Raw genomic sequence first — 21,039 nt, 5'->3', positions numbered from 1 at the left:
TATAGGTGGGGAGCAACTGTCTCCCATGTTGGTGATAACCAGGTAGAGGATGTTGCTTCCTCAAGTGAGGGTCAGAATGAGCTGGTCTAGGGCATTGGAATTGATAAATTCCAGAAAGTGTTGGGCCTGTACACTGGTACTTGAAAAGTTTTTCCAGTTGATGGAAGGGTAGTTGAAGTCACCCAGTATGTAAGTATTGGATTGGACCTTGATAGATTTCAGGGTGCTTAGGAACTTGGAATGAGAGTCTAGGGACATGTTTGGGGTTCTGTAGCAGGCTATGACTCGTATTGCTGTCTTACTCAGTGTTAGTTGTACCTGACGTATCTCAGATGCATTATGCTGGGCTACCAGTCTAGAGGTGTGTGTATCCTTTAAGAATATGGAGACACCACCGCCTTTGGAGCTTCCGGCCATATTCTGGGGGCGAAAGGTATGGAATGAGTTGTAGCCTGGGAGTGCAGGGGTGCTTTCTGCCTCTTTAAACCAGGTCTCCGTTACAGCACAGATGTTGACATTCTCCATTTTGAGGAGAGCTTTGAGCGAGTGCATCTTGAGATTTAGACTTCTAGCATTGAGCAGCATGACCCTCAGATTGCATTTGTTTGTAGCTATTACGGTGGAATTTTGGTCTTTGGAACACTGCCTAAAATTACACTATAGGGGTGGCAAGAGCCTTAGCCAGTACCTGGAATTCCAGGGGTGACAGATGCAGGCTGTCTCTGGCAAAGTATCGAGGTCTGTCGATCATGTCTTCCCTGGCAGACAGATACTGGATCCCCTTAGAATGACACCAGAAGCTTAGCCAATTGTTCAAGTCAATCATTTTCTGCTCATACTCTGGTATTATTCTGGGTGATGGTAGAACACTGCTTAGGGCTAGGGTCATACCTGCCTGGGCCACATAATCCAAGAGTTCCATCACATCTCTTTTCATGTAGTCCAGGGAGGTACATCTCAGGTCATTCACATGGACAATGACTGAGTCATATTTGTACTTGTTGTGGAGTGACCTGAGTGCATGTGTTATGTGGTAGATCCTGGAACCTGATAGACAACTGACTGTCACTTTCTTCTTCTTCAGCCTAGTGAGTGGGACATCAGTGTGCCTCACAATTGAGTCTCCTATGATTAGTACATTGGACAAAGTGTTTTGCCTTAAGGGCTTGGGTTGAGGGGCACACTGTGGTGGTGAGATATGTGTTCTGGGGTTGATGTGTTTTGGTGGTCCAGTGCTTATCTGTCTCGAGGGAGGGGGGTCTCTGTTGTTTGGGTAAATCTTTATTGAGACCCTCCGCGAAGGTGGGTGTATGGTTTGTGCTTCTATGTGTGGGTTGTGATGGTTGGTGTTTTGGAGGGTTGTGTGTTCTGTGTAGTGAGTTGCGGGTGTTGACCATCTCCTTTTGACCAGCTAGTCCGGTCTTGGTTGGAACATGCACTGCTTCCAGTTTGGTGATATACATGCATCTCTCACAGGTATGAGTGTTAGGAGGCAAGACAAGAGGGTTATCTGTGTACATTAGACAGTTGCCACACTGCACCAGGTTAGCTGGAGAAGGCAAAGGAAATTGCCCTACAATCATACCAGTAGGGATGGTCACAACTAATAAGTACTGGTGCTGTTACTGCGTAGGAACAGCTAGTGCTAATAGCACCTAGGTGTGCTACAATAAATGCTACAAAAGTCTGTTAAAGTGCTTGCCAGTTAAGCTAATTGAAGTGCAAGAAGTAAAAGAACAAGCACGTTCTAAGGGGAAAATTGAAGAGCAAACTTTCTGGCACCGGTAATAGTTTACCTCAGCTGAGCGCTGCTGCATGATGCACAAACACGGGTTTTTAAACCAGAAAGTTGAAAGGGATGGAAAATAAATGCCAAAACGGCCAATAAACTACAATTTCTGGACCAGAAACCACTCCTCTTGTGGTAGATATGCTACCTAGTGCTTACCACTCCCACTGATAAGCTAGAAGGCTTCCCTCCATCACAAAAAGGTCTGGGGGGCTCAGAAACTTACAAAACAGTCCTGGATACAGCAAGTCTGTATTTGGACTAGATTAGTTACAGAAAAGGCGGGAAACAAGCTTAGAGCTTTTTTTTTTTTTTTTGCAGAAAAGCAGTTAGAACAGTAGCAAAAACACTTTAAATGCAGTACAAGCTAGCACACTTGAATGTGTAGCAGTATTAAGGCAAATACAGTTTAAATAAATGCAGATAAATTAAAAACAACAAAAAACAAGTGGAGAGAGCAGTAAAGTATGAAAAAATCAAACTGGAGGCACTTAGAGTATCTCTTTCTCCTTCCTGTTGCTTTTGTAGTCTACAGGATGCCAAAATTGGATCTGTGGAGCTTAAACAAGCACAGACCCCACTTAAACACAGGATTTTAAACCAGAAATTTGAAAGACATGCCCAAACGGCCAATAAACTACAATTTCTGGGTCAGAAACCACTCCTCTTGTGGTAGATAGGCTACCTAGTGCTTACCACTCACTCCCACTGATAAGCTAGAAGGCTTCCCTCCAACACAGAAAGGTCTGGGGGGGGGGGCACAGAAACTTACAAAACAGTCCTGGATACAGCAAGGAAAGAACATATTTCTTCTGATTTTCCCTTTCAAGAATTTTCCTTTTCTGAAACCAGTTCTAGAATGCATCAGTATTTTCAGTGGGAACAAATAATGTTCTATTTTCTTTGAAAAAATATTATGATTTATTTTACAACTAGAATTTCCTTAGCCTACTACTATTCCTTCTGATGTTCATCATATGTCACTGTTGCAGTAATAATGACAGAAGCTTTTAACCCCTCCTTCTGACCCAGTGGACACCCTCCCCTCCAGTGACCAGACATCAGGGTATAAGAGTCATCTGCTGGTACCATAGTGTCAGTTCTTTCTTGCCATCAGAGCCCAATTATACCCTTTTCAGTGTTGTTGGTCAGTCCAAAACTAGAACTTCAATCAGCAAAGGGAAGTATGCCGTTTGGGGAAAGATTTTGTCTTTTTCTTGGTTTAAATTGTATTAGGTCTCATTTGCTAAGTCTAATGTTTGCACTGAGTGTGGGAAACTAATCCTTTTTCAGGACTTCCATACTCTTTACCACTCACTCTAACAAGAATGAGAAAGATGTTTGATAGATTTGGGAAAAATGTTCTTCCACTCTTTTTAGAATTCTTAATTGTCAAGCTCACATGTTAAACATTTTTGCTTGCTTCTTTTGTGAATATGAAGAATGGCATAACTGCTTTTTCCCTTTATCTGATGATATTCTCTAAATGCTCTTACTGCTTCTGTTTCTCAAGTAACCGTTCTTTGAAGTGTTTGTATGACTCATTTGATGCGTCTTCCATAGCAGATTTCCTTGGCTGCACTCTCAAAATATGCCTAATGATGTAAAAGATAAAATTTTGAATTCTCCCTTAGGGTGGTTGTATTTTGGACCATTTACTGTTGAGGTATTCAAAAACTGTGATGAGAGAGGAAAACTGACAGCTGTTATTTTCCACATTTGTTTAAACCTTTCAATCCTAATTCAGGGTCTGTTTATAAAAAGTAAAATAAACAGACTCAGCAGACTTCAGGCAAGCAGTCATTAAAAAAAAAACAATGGCAGAGAGGATCTAAAAAGAAGGGTGAGCCTCCCAGAAACAAGGGCAATCCAAAAATTCAGAATTACTACCTACAAAATGTAACCCCCTCCCTCACCCTGGCAACACTTAGATTTTTCCCCAAAATGTAGTGTGTTTCTCTTTTGTAGGGAAGGGTTTTTATTTAAGAATGTTTCTGGCACCAACAAAAGAAGCTTCATGGAGACCAGTCTTAGATCTTTCCTTTCTCAACCAGTTTGTGAAAGTTCCAAAGTTGGAAATACTGCCGCTTCACAATTTATTTTTATTCCCTATTTCAGGTTTTTTGGTAACTCTAGATTTAGTAGATGCTTATCTCATTCCAGTAGCCACAAATTTCAAACTTTTCTTAAGATTTTTTGTGTCTGGATTATATCTTCAATTCCCTGCATTACACTTCGGGTTATCCACTGCTCCAAGGGTATTCACAAAGTGTGCATCTCTAGTGATAGCTTGTTATAGACTGCAAATTATTCATTTTTTTCCTTATTTACACAGCTTGCTTATATTAGTAGTGTCTTTTTCAAGCTGTCGGAATTGCTCACGTGAGTAAGATTCCAGGAAAACACTCAAAAATCTTATTTTATTCCATCCCACATCCGATGGAGGAGCATTTCTCCCTTAGGAAAAGGTAGATTTGTATCAAGATCTGTTCCTGAATTTTTCCATTTGACTTTAGCAGTGAAATTTCTCAGGATTTTAGGATTCATGGCATCTATGATACTCATGATTCCAGTACATTCTGTAGATTACAGTGTAGACAAGATGGAGGTGCATCCTGCCATCTCAGTAGCCTACTTCCAGACTAAGACTCCAGAACTTTAGATCTAGGAAGAAGTAAGATCTGTGTAGCATCCCCCACAGACCTGCACATTACTACTGACATCGCACATTGTATTAGGTATTAGGAAAAGTTCCAGAAGAACCAGAAATAACTCATTCAGTTTCTTCCTTAACTGGAAACCAGAAACTTAATAGTTGGTCTTTGTCTTCATTCTCAGCTGTGGTTATGAGGTTTGGGTAGTGAGCAAAATAATGAGATTGCGTTTAAAGGCAGCAGAAATTAGGTTCCTTCTCAATGTTGATGTTTGTCATATCATGAAGTACTCCAGAAGGATATCAGCATGTATGGACACTACTCCTTTAGTTTGTGAAAAGTTAATGTGGTTTCATCTCCTAGTCAGAATGACACCTACAAGTGTACCAGCCACATCCCACTATGTGAAGGCCACTGTGCAGACAGATAGAACAGTGGAGGGATTATATCATTTGCCCTGCTTGGCAATGCCTGAAAATCTTATAAGATGAGCTGGAGACTGTTGCTGTGGATAGGGAAGTCTGATCTTCACTGCTTGTCTTCCTATTTCCTTGACCCTCACATAGCATGCTGTTCCAAAAACGGATGGATCTCTGTTAGTATCTATATATTAGATATCCAGTAGCATATTTTCTGATCTTTGGATGATGGTGAAGTAATTTAGTGTACTGCTTTGTTCATAGTTCTCAGTAAATGTATTTGTGGAGAGACCAGGTGTTATGTTTGATTTTAATTGCCAAGTTGCCCCCGTTATTACTTAAAAAGCTTCTTGTTCTGTCATAAAGTTCGTGAACACATAAATTTGTTTGTGTCTCATCTAATGAATGCAGAGATGTCTTTAACTAAGTGCTTGTAAAGATGATTTCTTACTTACATTATATTAATTACAAAATTATTTAATTGTTGGCATTTCATGTCTTGTAAACTAACATCTTTGAAAGAAACTAGGAACTGTGCTTCCTGGTATGAATTCTGACTGTAATATTTTTGAATGCAGATGAACAGCAAAACAAGAGATGGTTTCACAGTGAACACAAAAGTCCCCAGTCTAAAGGATCCAGGAAAGGAGTATGATGGCTTCACAGTCACGGTCACTGGGGACAGGTAAACGTATTGGGTATTTTGTCTGCTAACCACTGAATCTGGTATGCACTAAATGAATCTGGAAAGTCAGAACATGAAACTATAACACACATTCCTTGTGTATGGGAATGAGGTATTCATATTCCAGATGAGGTGTCCTGTTATAGGATGTTTATTCATTGTAACTTTAACTGAAGTCATTGGATTTTTTTGCAGAAACATGTTTTCCAGTTGCTACAGGTTGGGTGTGTGTTAAAGACTGGGCATTGTGATATTTGAGTTGTCACAGACAATGTCAGCAGTACGAGCATGAATAGTTGCAAGCATACTATCCCAGCAAAACAGATTTTTTTAATTGCTGTTTTTGTTCCTACTGTTTGTTGGTCATCAGCCCCTCCTGGCCAACACTAGGGTGAAGGTTGCATGGGAGGGTTTATCAGTTAGACAGCTATCATTTTGGCTCAAACATCATCTATTTTTCAAGCCCTGCTTTCCCACACATACCAGAAAAACTGCCAGAAGGGGATATACAATGGGCTGATCACAGAGGATGTCCCCCTCACTTACATAAGGGGAGGCTCCCTCCAAGCATCTTTCCCCTCTTCTTCTCCAGTCTAAACTGTGGAAACATGACTGTTGTTTTTTGTCATCCTAAATACACTCAACCTTCCAGACTCCCCAAGGAGAGGGGAGAGTAAGCCATTCCTGTTCACTCCTCCCTCTCTTTGCCTGGCTGCTATTGAGCCAGGGCTGCTAATCGAGCTCAAGCTGCCTGGGTTGCAGTTAGTACACCACTCTTCTGCGTCATGTCGTCAGGCTAATTATTTGGTTGTAATAAGTCAACAGAAGTGGGTATAAATTATTTCACATACAGCGAACAGAATAAAATAAAGATGAGCTTCTTCAGAGCATTTCCTAACATGGTACAAGTGTGCTAATCTGATGGATTGTTAAGTCTATAGTTTAATTATTTGGTTGGCTTGCTGCCCAAGATAGATATAGCCAGTGAGTGCCTGTGTTTTTATTGAGGACTGACAGACAGGCAGATTGGAAAACTGTTAGAAGATGATGATCATTTCTAAGAGTCTTTCTCTGTAGAAGAAATTAAGAAGTCAGGATTACTCTTGAAAGTATGGAAGTAGGTAGAAAACAACAACTGTGGTGGACTAAATGCTATCACCATATTGTGAAAGGTCAAAATATATTGATATGATGTTGTCCTATCTCGCCTTCATTCTTACTAGGTTGGATTCGGATATGATCCTCATATCCGTCACGGCCTGTATATTCAAGCTTGAGATCTTCTGCCAGCTCGTGCCTACACCCTATCCCAGTATGCACTAGAAACCTTCCCCAGATCTCGTTTACCACTAAACAAGGTCAGGTGGTCGTTCTGCTAACTCTGGCTAAGTATCATCTGCTTTTCTACTTTAATCTTTAAAAAAAAGTTATTTTTGTCTGTTATTTATCCTTATATCATTAGGATTTACTGAATAAATCTATTTCCATTTTTTGTGGCTGTTTTCTGCTGTTGGCACTCATCTTTCATTCAGGTCTTATCGTCCCTTTCCCAGCGTTTTCCTTTCAAACGTAAATAGCCCATTTAAGTTAGAGGGCTCTTATTTCTGTTCTTTGTATTGTTCTGTGAAGCCCTTTTAAGACAGTTCATTTAAGTTAGAAAACTGCCTTTCCCTTTAGCCCATTTAAGTTAGAGGGCTTTCTTTCCCTTTTTCCATCTCCTGGGCAGTAGCCTGTTTAAGTTAGAGGGCTGTGTTTCCCTCTAATTCCCTTTATTTCCCTTTTTTCTTGAAATAACTCTGGTGTTAGAGAGTCTATTAAAAAAAAGTTGTGAAAACCTTGTTAATTTTCCTTTTCTTATCTAATTAGTTACTAGTCTTTCTAGTTTTCTAGTGTTTCTCTGTAAAAATGTCAGATAAGGACTCAAAACCAATGGATTTCAAAAAGATGCGAGAGCTTTGGGAAGAAAATGCCCTTAAGTGATAGACAACACACACTTTGCATCTATTGCCTTGGATCTGTCCATCTCCAGGAGTCATACTATATCTGTCATGCTTTTAACCACAGAGCGCTCCTGGAGAGGAAGAACAACTTGATATTAAAAGGATTATTAAAAAACCCTTCTCAGAGGCTTTAGAAGGAGGTCCAGGTTTATCTAAACCTTCAAAATTAGACAAATCTGACAAGTCTGGGAAGATATCTTCCTCTTCTACCCTATCTGAACCGTCAAAAAAGGTGCCTAAAACTTCCACACCAGATCCAAAGCCTACTGGATCCGAGAAATATTCAGCTTCGACACCATCTGTTTTGGTGCCAGTAGAGTTTGAGATATGGAGCTGGTCTCCAGCCTTGAAACCGTTCTCCCCTACACTCAGAGCATCAGTTTTACAGAGGTCTCCAACACCCTCGACTCGGACTTCCAGGAGTCTGTTCAACGACATGGATCAGGTGATACAGAGACAATTGAGGACACCGGCGCTGGCCAAGTTGTTGTCTGATCCAACCCTGAGGGCTTCAGATCCTACCACTTCTACCTCTTCTGCTCCCATTCCTCCTCAGATCTGTGACTCTTGGCTTCGGAGTCAGAAGATCCGGAGCTGATTTTAGTGGAATCCTCAGATCCGAGACTTACTACAGGATCTTCTGATCTGACCATTGCTGTGACATCCTTGGCTCCGGAGCTTGAGGACTCTAGGAGCCGACGCTCTCCAGTCGGGTCCGGGGAGTCAAATTGGATCAGACAGTTGTCAGATCCCGATTTGCCTCTTGGGGCATTGGCTTGGGTGAGCTCGGCTCCTGACTCGGCCTTGGGCCCATCTTCCTTGATTTTGGGGGTTCCCTTAGCTTCTTCGGATCCAGGGATATCTTTGGATCAGGGGCGGGGGACTTTTGATACAGACCTTGATGAAGCTGAAGGGTCCTCATGGTCATCTCCTGATGTCTTTTTTGGAAATATCCTGGAAATGCTAAAGCAGAGAGGTGGCTGAAAGTCCACCAACCCTTCAACAGAGGAGTCCGTATACCTGAGGGCCTTCGGATCTCACCCTTCCACCTCTTTGGTGTCACCACCTTTTGATGAACTTTTGGACCTAGTTTCTTCAGATTCAGTGGAACCTGTTCCCAGGCAGCCAAACAAATTTATCACATCTCCATCAGACAAGACCTTTCTAACCAAAGCATCCCAGTAGATGCTATGGTTGTGGTGTCAGTAACCAAGAAGGAGCTCTTTGAGACTACTTCTGTCCGTCCACCGAACAAGGAGTCTCGGACAATGGACAGGTGTGGAAAGCGCTTTTTTTCTTCAGTGACATTTTCCCTCAGATCGCTGAATTACCTTACTCATATTACTAGACTGGAGAGAGACCTCCTGAAAGAGCTAAAAGATGCTCTCCAAGGTACAGTAGGTGAGGGGGTCACAGACAATGTGTCCTCTCAGCTCTCTACCTTAAACTCAGTTGTCATCGCCTCCATGAGACCCATCTCTTATGTAGCAGATGAAGCAAGTAGAGCTGTGGGTTCTGGAATTTGGAGACATTATTGGATGCACTAGTGTGACTTTGTGGAGCCCTATAAATCTTGCTTTGTGAATGCCCCGTTCAGTGGCTTGTCTCTGTTCGGGCCCAAAATCAAGGACACACTCACCAGGTCTGAGCAGGAAGAAAACACTCTGTCTGCCGTAGGAGTCTATTTTTCCATGCCTACCAGACCTTATCTCAGAGGTTAGAAAGGAAGTGGCAAAATATGGTTCTGAAACTCTTGGAGATCTTTTCAAGAGACGTGGTGATTCTTCTCCCAGGGGCAAAGGGGGAAGTAATGGAAGATGCCGACCACATGGCAGAGGGGTTCTGCAGAATCAGAGCGACAGAGATTCTTTCTTTGGTAAGCCCTTTCGAATGGAGGTCTTTCTGTCCATCTCTGGAGGCAGTCAGGGGCCACTTATCTTTGTACCCAGAAGCCTGGCAACAAGTAAAAGACAAATGGGTACAAAGCATCATATCCAGAGGGTACACCATCCCCTTTTCCTTTTCCGTTCAAAACATAAAAAAAAAAAAAAAGGTCCCAGATGTTCCACCCAGTCAAAGGGAACAAGCAACCTTAGAAATTTAGAAGTTGCTAGACAAAAGTCATCCAAACAGTCCCTGCAGTCCAAATAGGATCCTGGAACTTACTCAAGATTCTCTTTAGTTCCAAAGAAAATGGGACTGGAGACCAATTCTCGATCTCAGCAATTTAAACAAATCAGTAAGAAAGTCCAAGTTCTGGATGGTAACACTGCAGTCAATACTCCCTTTTCTGGGACAAGACGATTGGATGTGCTCTATAGACCTCCAGGATGCATACCACCACATAAAAATGGACAGGCGATCCAGGAGACACCTGCACTTTCAGTTGAGAGCTAGTCACTACCAATTTCAAGCTCTACTTTTTGACCTCACTACAGCCCTCAGAGTGTTCACCAAATGTATGTCCATAGCTGCGGCTCACTTGAGACACCTAGGATTCCGAGTGTTTCCATACTTGGATGACTGGCTCCTAACCGCCACGACCAAGCATCTACTAATAAAAGCAAGAGACACCACCTTGCAGCTCTGCTCTCACCTAGGAAATACAATAAACTATGAAAAATCTACCTTATTGTCTTCTCAGCATGTGGTATTTATAGGGGCAGAATTAAACTCAACAGAAATAATGGCCAGACTAGCTCCAGAAAGAATTCAAGTTCTGAGAAGCCAGATTTCATATCTTTTAACAAAGAAAAAAGTTCAACTAAAGATAGTTCTAAAAGTCCTGGGAATCATGGCAGCAGCAGTAATTCTAATCCCCCTAGCACGTCTGCACATGAGAATTCTCCACTGGCTGGTTTCCACTCAGTGGTCAATGCAAGAACTGCCAATATATCCCACAAGATCATAGAAACTTGCAAGAAAGACCTTCATTGGTGGCTTTACTCCACTCAAGTGACTGTAGGTCGACTATTTGTATTTCCCCAACCACTGGCGACAGTGACCACAGACGCCTCTCAGATGGGGGGAGGGGGGCTGCATTACCTGGGAAAGAAAGTCCAAGGCACCTGGCAGGATCATGAGGCCCACGATTCTAATGTCTCACTAGTGGTCGATAAAACAGGAAGTAACAGAAAAGATTTTCCGCAGATGGGGCCAGTCTTGCTGTGACCATTTTGCGACATTCATGAATGCCAAGTGCAGCAGCTACTTTGCCCTTATCCCCCTCTCCGGGGGAGTCACCAGGGGATGCACTTGCTTACAATTGGCCATCGGGCCTCCTTTATGCTTTCCCACCTTTCCTTTAATACCCAAAGTACTTCAGGAAAGCCATTTGTTTGGGAAGAGACTTGCTACTCATTGCCCCATAATGGCATTGTCAAATTTGGTTCTCCTTCCTGTGGCCTCATCTTCAGGAGGAGCCTTGGATTCTGGACCCAGTTCCAGATGTTTTGACTCATGCATCAAGAATGCTCCATCCATCCCTTCAGACCCTCAAAGTAACAGCATGGCTGCTCCGATTCCAACAATAGCCAGGTTTCCTAACCTCTCCATCAGTCAAACACATCCTAATTTCTTCTCATAAGGCTTCAACAAGAAGATATAGTGAAGCAAATGGAAAAGATTCTCCTTATGGGCTTCTCATAACCACATTGACCCTTTTTCTGCCCCAGTCAGTTCCATTCCAGAATTCCTAGCTAAACTGTTCAATGAATGTGCAGCTGCAGCTACCATTAGCGTTCAGCTGTCAACTATCTCCAATTTTCGTCTAGGTGAGTCTGGCCTCAATATTATGTCTCATAGACTATGCAAACCATTCTTAAAGGCACTTTATTACTAAGACCACCTATCAGAGACCCTCCAGCACCATGGGACATAAATTTTTTCATCCTATCTCGTTTAATTTTTCCCGCTTTTGAGCCAGCATCGTCTTGTGAGCTTAAGTTTTTGACATGGAAAACTATTCTATTGATAGCAATCATCTCTGCTAGAAGAGTGTCAAGAGTTGCAAGCCTTTCCTGTAAAACCTCCCATACTTGCTCTTCCATAGGGACAGAGTTTCCTTATGAACAAACCCTTCCTTTTTGCCCAAAGTTTGCTCAGAATCAAATTTGAACCAAACTATAGAGCTGCCAGTCTTACAAAAACAAGGCAGAATACATGTTACAGCAGGTGGATGCGCACAGTTACATTTTTACTTACACAGAACTAAAGAGTTCAGAAAATCTGATCAGCCATTTTTTTTTTTTCAGACTCCAAGAAAGGTACCCCGGTCTGTAAGGTAGCACTGTCAAAGTGGCTTTCAGATTGCATAACATTCATCTATAAGTCTCAAAACAGAGATCTCACTAGAAGGGTTAAAGCCCACTCTACAAGAGCCATTGCAACCTATTTCTGGTTAAACTACTAATTGATACCATCTGTGCTACAGCAACATGGGCAAAACCACATACTTTATAACTTATTACAAAGTCGATTTGGCCTCTAGGAGCAGAGCCTCTTTTGGTTCCACGATTCTGAGGAATATTCTCTCTTGAGCCACCCAAGATGAATGGTGCTAGGTACGCTGTCCCAACCTAGCAAGAATGAAGGCAAGATAGGACAAAATCACATAAAGAAGTTATGTACTCACCAAAATGTTCCATGTGCATTGTCCATCTTCACCTTCATTCTTACATCCCACCCTCCTTCTCCGGACCCTTTTTACTCCTGAAAGACCAAGTCTGTACAGTTGGATTACTTTAATCACTGAACTTCATCTGACTTATTTGTTTTCTGTGATATTTTCTTACTTTATTATAAGAGCAAACAAGATCTGGGAAGGTTTCCAATGCATGCTGGGATAACATGTAGCCACGAGCTGGCAGAAGACCTCGAGCTTAAATATATAAAGGCCAAGATGGATCCAAAGATTGGATCCGAACCTAACCTAGTAAGAATGGAGTTGAAGATGGACAGCACAAATGGAACATTATGGTGAGTACATAACTTTTTTTTAAAACAAGAAATGTCTTTATTAAATTATCACATATGATATATGACATAGACAATCAAACATTTATATAAATGAAAACAAACCATATTGACATAATTTTATTTGCAAACATTATATATCACTTATAATCTATCCAGTCATTGTCAATCAAACTTTGCATAGGTCATTCAAATCCTGCCTTCTTTTAAACCTTATTCCTCCTCTGCATGTGTTGTTCCCACAATTCCCATTTTTTCCTGTGTAATTTGCTCCTACCCTTTTCTTTTTCTTCGGCTGTTCCCATTAGGGGTCACCACAGCGGATCATCTGTTTCCTTTCTTCCTGTCCTCTGCATCTTGCTCTGTCACACCAACCACCTGCATGTCCTCTCTCACCACATCCATAAACCTTATCTTAGGCCTTCCTCTTTTCCTCTTACCTGGTAGCTTCATCCTTGGCATCTTTTTCCCAATATACACAGCATTCCTCCTCAGCACGTCCAAACCAATGCAATCTCGCCTCTCTAGCTTTGTCTCCAAACCGTCCAACCTGGGCTGACCCTCTAATATACTTATTCCTAATCCTGTCTACCCTCGTCATATCCAGTGCAAATCTTAACATCTTTAACTCTGATACATCCAGCTCTCACTCCTGCCTTTTAGTCAATGCCACTGTCTCCAACCCATATAACATGGCTGGTTTCACTACCCTCTTGTAGACCTTCCCTTTTACTCTTCCTGGTACTCGCCTGTCACAAATCCCTCCTGACACTCTTCTCAACCCACTCCACCCTGCCTGTACTCTCTTCTTCACCTCTCTTCCAAACTCGCCATTACTATGAACTGTTGATCCCAAGTATTTAAACTCATCCACCTTTGCCAACTGTACTCCTTGCATCCTCACCATTCCTCTATCCTTGCTCTCATTCACGCACATATATTCTGTCTTAGTCCTGGTAACCTTCATTCCTCTCCTCTCTAGAGCATATCTCCACCTCTCCAGGGTCTCCTCAACCTGTTCCCTACTCTCACTACATATCACAATGTCATCTGCAAATATCATAGTCCACGGAGACTCCTGTCTGATCTCGTCTGTCAACCTGTCCATCACCACTGTAAATAAGAAAGGGCTCAGAGCTGATCCGTGATTTAATCCCACCTCCATCTTAAACGCATCTGTCATTCCCACTGCAGATCTCAACCGCTGTCACACTACAGTTGTACATATCCTGTACCACACTTACGTACTTCTCTGCCACTCCCGACTTCCTCATACAATACCACAGCTCCTCTCTAGGTACCCTGTCATATGCTTTCTCTGAGTCCACAAAGACACAATGCAGTTACTTCTGACCTTCTCTGTACTTCTTCATCAATACTCTCAGAGCAAACATCGCATCTGTAGTGCTCTTTCCTGGCATGAAACCATACTGCTGATCACTAATCATCACCTCCCTTCTTAACCTGTTTCCAATAATTTCATGCTGTGACTGATCAATTTTATCCCTCTGTAGTTACTACAGCTCTGCACATCATCCTTATTCTTAAAAATCAGTACCAAAACACTTTTTCACGACTCCTCAGGCATCCTCTGACTTTGCAAGATTTCATAAAGTAATCTGGTTAAAAATTCCACTGCCATTTCTCCTAAACACCTCCAAGCTTCCACAGGTATGTCATCTGGACCAACAGCCTTTCCATTCTTCATCATCTTCATTGCTATCCTTACTTCCTCCTTGCTAATCGGTTGCACTTCTTGATTCACTATCCCCATATCATCCAGCCTTCCCTCTCTCTCATTCTCTTCATTCATCAGCCCCTCAAAGTACTCTTTCCATCTGTTCAACAACACTCTATCCTCACTTGTGAGTACATTTCCCTCATTGTCCTTTATCACCCTTACCTGCTGCACATCTTTCCTAGCTCAGTTCCTCTGTCTAAAGATACCAGTTCCAGGTGATTTGTCTCTTACTATATTCACTACTTGTAGTAAAGTTGGTTTAGACTTTGATTTCCATTTTCAAGTAATTGCTTTTTTGGCAGACACCATAATTAGACACTGCAAGGCCTTATTATGTCTGGGCAGATGTTCTTCGTGTTTGACTGTTGCAGTCATCACCTGTAGGTTATCCCTGCTGTGGCAGACCTTGGCTGGCCCGAACACCAGAGTCAATTTTTTTTTACGTTGGCTGCTGTCATTTGCTGGCTGACGTCAGGCCGTCAGTGCTATAAATGAAGGCAGCCGATGTCATTACATCAGTCTTTCTTGCCGTGGAACCCATAGCAGAAGCAGTTCACAAGTGTGCCAGTCAGTCGCTACCAGAGTTTGAATTACAGCTAAAAACGTCTAAAGCTAAGTACCCCGTTTGGGATCCTTTTTTCTTGCACTAACTGATATCCAAAAAAGTTAACAATTGTCTCGCCTGTAGAAAAAAAATACCACATTGAGACTTCATTCATACTGCGTCACTTGTTTAGGCCCAGACCATGACGTCCCCCGTTGCCGGTTCTGTGCCCTCTTTAATGAGAGAACCATTTGCTGTACAGCTCTTTCTGTAGCCAGGTATTTTCGTCTTTTGTCTTCGCATTCAGAAATGGCATCCATCAGCCAACAACCTGTAGACATTCTGAAAAAACATAAGGACAAAGATAGAGACAGAACACACAAGGCTAAGCCTTCTGATGAGACTTCCCCTAAGGAGATGGTCAGTTTTCCGGAATTCACTGATGCACCTTCGCAGCCCCTGATGCCCGACTCAATACCTTCTCCGGCCTCTACTGAGACCCTTTCAGAGTCCGGTATGCTGCAGAAATCTTTTTCCTCTTCTGAGCCTTTGGTTGTCTCTACCTTGGTTGGGTCCGGAGTCGCGATGCAGGCACCGGCTTCTGAGGAAGCTTTTTGCACTACTGAATCTAGACAAAAAATGGTGTCTTCTCCTCCCACTACCGTTTCTCGAAGACCGATGGATACTCTTAGGTGGAGAGGCAAGGCCACTCCTAGGAAAATTAACTCTAGCCACCATTTTACCCCTGCTCCTCCCCAGGCTCAAATGCTCAAAATTGCGGAGGACCTTATCACCCTTATCAGAGGTAGTCAAGTAGCACCTTCTAAAAGGAAAAGAGGACCCTTACCCTGAAATACTGACAGAACAGGATTCTGAGGAGTCTGATTACTCAGATTTTGAAGATCTGACTTTGACTGATAAGAAACCTTGGGACAAAGGTGGACAGTAGTCTCTCCTTTGATAATCACATCACCACATTAGTCAGGAAATCCTTCTACTTGGCACACCTCATCACAAAAGGTTTCTCATCCAGAAAAAAAGAGGTCATTGTTCCCCTCTACTCATCGCTCATTAGACCCATTATAGAGTACAGTGCCCCTTTTGTAATGTACCTCACAAGACATCTACAACAACTGGAAAGGCCGCAGAAATACCTCACAAAGAAGATTACCAGCCTCAAACAGATGCCCTACGCAGACTGTCTCAAAAAACACCAGCTTTACTCTGTCACATATCGCCTACTGAGAGGTGATCTCTGCCTAACATACAAAGCTATGTCAAACCCAGAGCTGTTGGACATGCTCCACTTAAAGAAATCCCAATCCCTCCGAGCTACACGCTCTAGGGACCTAAACCTTGTCACCACATTAAACAGAACATGCCGGAGGGATAGATTCCTGTCACAGAGACTTCCCATACTCTGGAATAAACTACCTATCTGTATCAAACAAAGCTCCTCATTAGCACTCTTCAAGAAAAATCTTGATGATTGGATGGGAAATAGGAAATTCACCCTGGGGATCACCTCTGTGGCTCTGCTTGACAGTGGCACAGGAAAATAATTTTCTTGGGTGGCAAAAGCCAGGGTACCTTTTTGGCTGGGCTTGTATAGGCCCCAGGGCCGATAGCCTAGTACTTACCTATGAACGTATGAAAAACAACCTCTTACTGCTTATGAGGATTCAGATGCAGAGGATTCCATTCCTTCTGCCTCCCCACCAGAAGATCTTTCTTTTGGGAAAACCCTTCACACCCTCAGGGAACATTTCCACTGGGAATCCCACGACTTCCCTCAGTCTAAGAAAAGACTTAAGAGAGTTTCTAGACCTGCCCCAGCACAGAGCCTTGTCCATTCCCCCTACCTTAGTAGTGGTTGATGATATCTTCCAGGAATCCAGCTTAACTCCTGATGCCCTCCCACCTGCTCCCAGAAAACCTGACAAGTATTACAGAGTACCAGATTCTCACAAATACTTGTACAGAAATCCTGCTGCAGACCCGGAGGTAATTACACAGGGACCTAAAGGAGCTAAGGCTAGTTCTGCAAATAATCCTACTCCTTCTGACCAGGACTCCAGAGCTCTGAACAGATGGGGTAAAAATATACACCTCTGCAACCTTAGCTATCAGAGCACTCAACTGTCAGTTCCACATGTTAAAATATCAACACATTTTGAAACTATTAAAACAAAGAATTGCCACCTTTCCTGACTGTGCCAGTTCGAAAGAGTTAGCAGATTTACTGCACTCTACTTGCAAAGTTGCTAAACATTCTTTACACTGTGCATATGATGCCCTAGAAACCTAAAGCAGGGCAGCAGTGTCAGGATCTGTCATTAGGAGACATGCATGGTTGAAGGAACAACCTCTCCCTGATCATGTCAATCCTTCCAGAATGAGATTTGCCAAGACATCCTGATGTCTTTTTCTGTAGAATTGTCCTCTTTGGTGAATCCAGTAAGGAAAAAAATCAAAGAAATTAAGAAAGGCACTGTCAGTCCCTGAATGTATATAATACAGCCTTAACCCTACTGACCTCCTCCTCCTTCACTAGTTTGTATGATCAGTCCAAAAGTCAATGCCCTTTTGCAAGCAGAGATAATTACTAAAAAACAGATAGTTTTGTGTCCTATGGTACCTCTTACTAATTTTCCCTAGTGGTAGATCTGATGATGTCCTTTTCCTTCTTCCTCACTGATGGGTCTCCGATTCAACATCGGATCGAGGTCTGCCACTTTCCAAATGTTTAGGATTTGAGTCTTAAGATCCTCCCTCTTCCCATAATGCACCATATCTTCCTCAACTCCCCAGATCTCATTTACCACCATGCTGGTTAGACAGTGGATTCCATGTCTCGAGTGTTCTTAAAAGTATCTATTTTTCTTTTGTTTTTCTCTAGACTGTTGTTTCTTATTGCTTTTTTTCTCCATTGCTGGCCACTTGCAGCTGGAAATATCATGTTACCTTTTCTTTTCGATCATGGTGACATCAGGCTTCCTTCTGTCAGGTTCTTGATATGTTCTCATGAATTGGTAGTTATCCAGTGAATGCGGGGTAAGAAGACCTTTGTTATTTTCTGGTTTTGTTCTTATCCTCAGAGATGCTATTATAAAACCTGTTATGTGACTAATTTTTTAGGGGGTATGCCTCAGAATCTTGTTTCTCTGAGATTAGTAACAGACTTTGAGTTCCATCTCATGCACTTCGCAGATGCATGCTGGTATGATGCCTGTTATTTTATCAACTGTCTAAGTTTGTACAATGTTTGTGCTCTAACAGACTGAAAGGTGTGCATGCACTTCCTATCTCTTCTTTGGTCCTGAGCTACTTCTATGCTTATTGCACTGTAGAGTTTAAGACTTTGATATCGGTGTAGTATCTATAAATAGTTTTATTCTAGTCTGAGGCTAGATTACAAAAGACCTGCTCTCAGTGTAAGCAGGCTGTTGTTCACATATAATTATGTGTATACAGAATGCTAATAAACAACAACTAATGTAGCTCTAAAATGAAATAGTGTATTTTCTGTAACGTTCCTAAACAGCTCACTCTTAAAGTTTGTTTTCTTGTTCCTATTGTAGCTCAACCCCCCCATAAAAAGTTCCTAGGACCTCCTTCAGATCCCAAGTTCTCCTTGGATCTCAAGGTTACATCCTATAATGTTCCTGCTTATCTGGTGGTTTTAATTGGATCCCAAGGCTTCAGATCCAAATGAATAGCTGTACCAGGAGACAAAAAAAGGCTCTGGACAACCTCCTGGATTCAGGGATAACTAGAAAAACCGAAAACAAACAAAACTGACAACCACCACCAAAGAGACACTGAATATTAGTGCTTTCATTCACTTTTAATAAATCTTTAACTTCTTCAGAAATATGAAAGAACAACCAAACATTGAGTTTAAAATACCTGGTCAAAATCACGTGATAAAAGACAACCAATAGGTTGCAATAATAAAGGTGAAACTCATTCAAAAAGATTTAAAGAAACAGTCAATAATAAACAATAAACAATAATATTTAGCCTCATAAAAACACATGCCAGAAAAGAATTAAAATGAAAATCTTAGAAGGTATAGAATATTTTAAAAGTTAAAATCAAGTGTCCAAAATTATAATCTTTGTGAAAGTAAAAAGCACTTCAAGTTAATGTGATCGTTAAGTCCTGTTTTTTTGTGTGCTGCCAACTTAATTTGCCGTTCAGCCTCCTGACATTCTAATAAAACTTTGGTGTTTCCATTAAAATTATTTCGAACTACTTGCTCTATAACAAAAAAATAAATAAATTTCTTAAAATTAGCTCAAATTAATTAGTCCTTTGCTAGTACATTATTGTGAATGGCTAAAGTATGTTTGTAAATGCGTTTTGATAATTTTCTTACAGTTTTCCAACATAAAAACTAGTGCAGCTCTCACAGCTTGCCAGATATACTACTCCACTTGTATCACAATTAAATCTGTTGTTAGCTCTGATTTTTTTCTTGGTAATGTACAAAAGCACTTGTACTATTATTTATATATCTGCACTGCTTACATTTTCCACATTTAAAAGTGCCATATACGGTGTTGCCAGTCCATGATTTTCTAACCCTCTTAAACATGTTTTTCTTATTGAAATGCTCTTTATATGTAAAAGAGAGTCTGTCATCTAAAATATGAACCATTTCTAGATTTCCCGGAGTAATCTTTCAATTATTTCAGATGATGCTGCGTATAATAGTCAGGTCTATAGAAATGGGCAGGGGGAAGTGCTCCAATAAAAGAGGTATTTGAAATTTGACCATATGGTGATTTGATATTCACAGTCAATACACCGCCGTTATCACCTGAACTTTGCAAGATAGGTTTTGCTGTACTCTTCCTGAGCTTGACAAGTTCTTTAATTATGTTTTGTATAAAATTTTCTGGATAACTTCTTTCCATGAACATATTTTCAAGAACTATACATTCAGTGTTGAAAGCGGAGTCAGTGTTAGTTAACCTACCTAACCTTAAAAATTGCCCCTTTAATGACCCTTTTCTTGATATGGAAGGGGTGCATACTGGTATGATGTAATTAATTTACAAAAGTATCTTTCCTATAGATACTGCTGTGAATGTTACCATCTTCAGAGTTAGTTGTTAGTTGGATATCCAAAAAGTTAACAGATTTTCCTATTCCACTTATTGTAAGTTTATGAAAAGTGGTACTCGAGTTTAGGTGCTCAAAAATTATTTGAATTCATCAAGGGCACCACTACAGATGAATATTAAATCATCTATATACCACTTGTAGAAACTTGTAGAAAAGAATTTTGTTGTAATGTCCATAAATAGTAGTGGTAAAGTGTTCCCGAGCGGCTATGACTAAGTTTTGCAAAAATGGAGGTACTCTTGCTCCCATGGCAACACCACTTCTTTGCCTATAATGTTCACCTTGAAATTCAAATAAATTGTTGGTTAGAACAAGGTTGAGTAGTCCACATAAGGTGTTAATGACGGTGTCTTCAAATACAGAATACATAGTTAGATATTCTCTGACTAGCTCAACACCTGTTTGTTGGCAAGTACAGGCGTATAAGGATACTACATCAATGGAGGCCAGAAAACACTGTTCATCAAGGATGGGCAGTTGACTTAAAAGTTTCAACAAGTGCCAGGAATCTTTTAGATAAAATTATGATTTTTGAACAACTGGGGTTAACATATAATCTAAATATATCAAAATAGATTAAGTTTTATTGAGGTCTGTTGCAACAATGGGTCAAAATGGGGGATTACTTCATTTTTTGTGTATTTTAGGTATTCCAACTTTAAATAATTGTATGTTCCACCATCTGTTTGTTCTTAGCAAAATAAGTTAAAAAGAACCTCATCAATTTTTGCAAAATGTTTTTTAATGGTATCAGTATCATCCAGTTCATGACATGAATCGTTGGATAACAGGTTGATAATAGATTTGTTGTAAGTTGAAGTGTTCATAATTACTGAAGTATTACTTTTGTATGCCTTCATAATGAGGATGTTTCTGTTTTCCCTCAATTTGTTAAAGCATTTCTTTCAGGGAATGATAGGTTGTAATACTTAGGTCTCTTTCCAGTGCTTTCTCTTAATTCATTTTCACGGATATTACAAAAGTGTGTAATGTTGTATGAAACACTGCAATTAGTGAAGCCTTTGTTGAGCATCAATAAATGAGCTTCATTCAGAGACAAGTTACTAAGGTTGACTACATTGTTGTAATGATTCAATACT

The 21,039-nt window shown here is 41.1% G+C and overlaps 1 protein-coding gene across 1 annotated transcript in view; it reads left to right on the top strand.

Annotated features, from left to right (window-relative positions):
- Nucleotides 1-21,039, top strand: part of TTC13 (tetratricopeptide repeat domain 13) — a gene marked incomplete in the record, with an annotated part of 1,979,199 nt that overhangs the window by 1,397,804 nt on the left and 560,356 nt on the right. Inside the window, 1 exon segment of the mRNA XM_044063689.1 lies at nucleotides 5,441-5,547. Coding sequence (XP_043919624.1) covers nucleotides 5,441-5,547 — 107 coding nt within the window.

The sequence above is a fragment of the Protopterus annectens genome, chromosome 1.part0 (genome assembly GCF_019279795.1).
Source record: "Protopterus annectens isolate FY-2018-M chromosome 1.part0, PAN1.0, whole genome shotgun sequence".
Lineage (NCBI taxonomy): Eukaryota > Metazoa > Chordata > Ceratodontiformes > Protopteridae > Protopterus > Protopterus annectens.
This window is presented reverse-complemented; position numbering and strand designations above follow the sequence as displayed.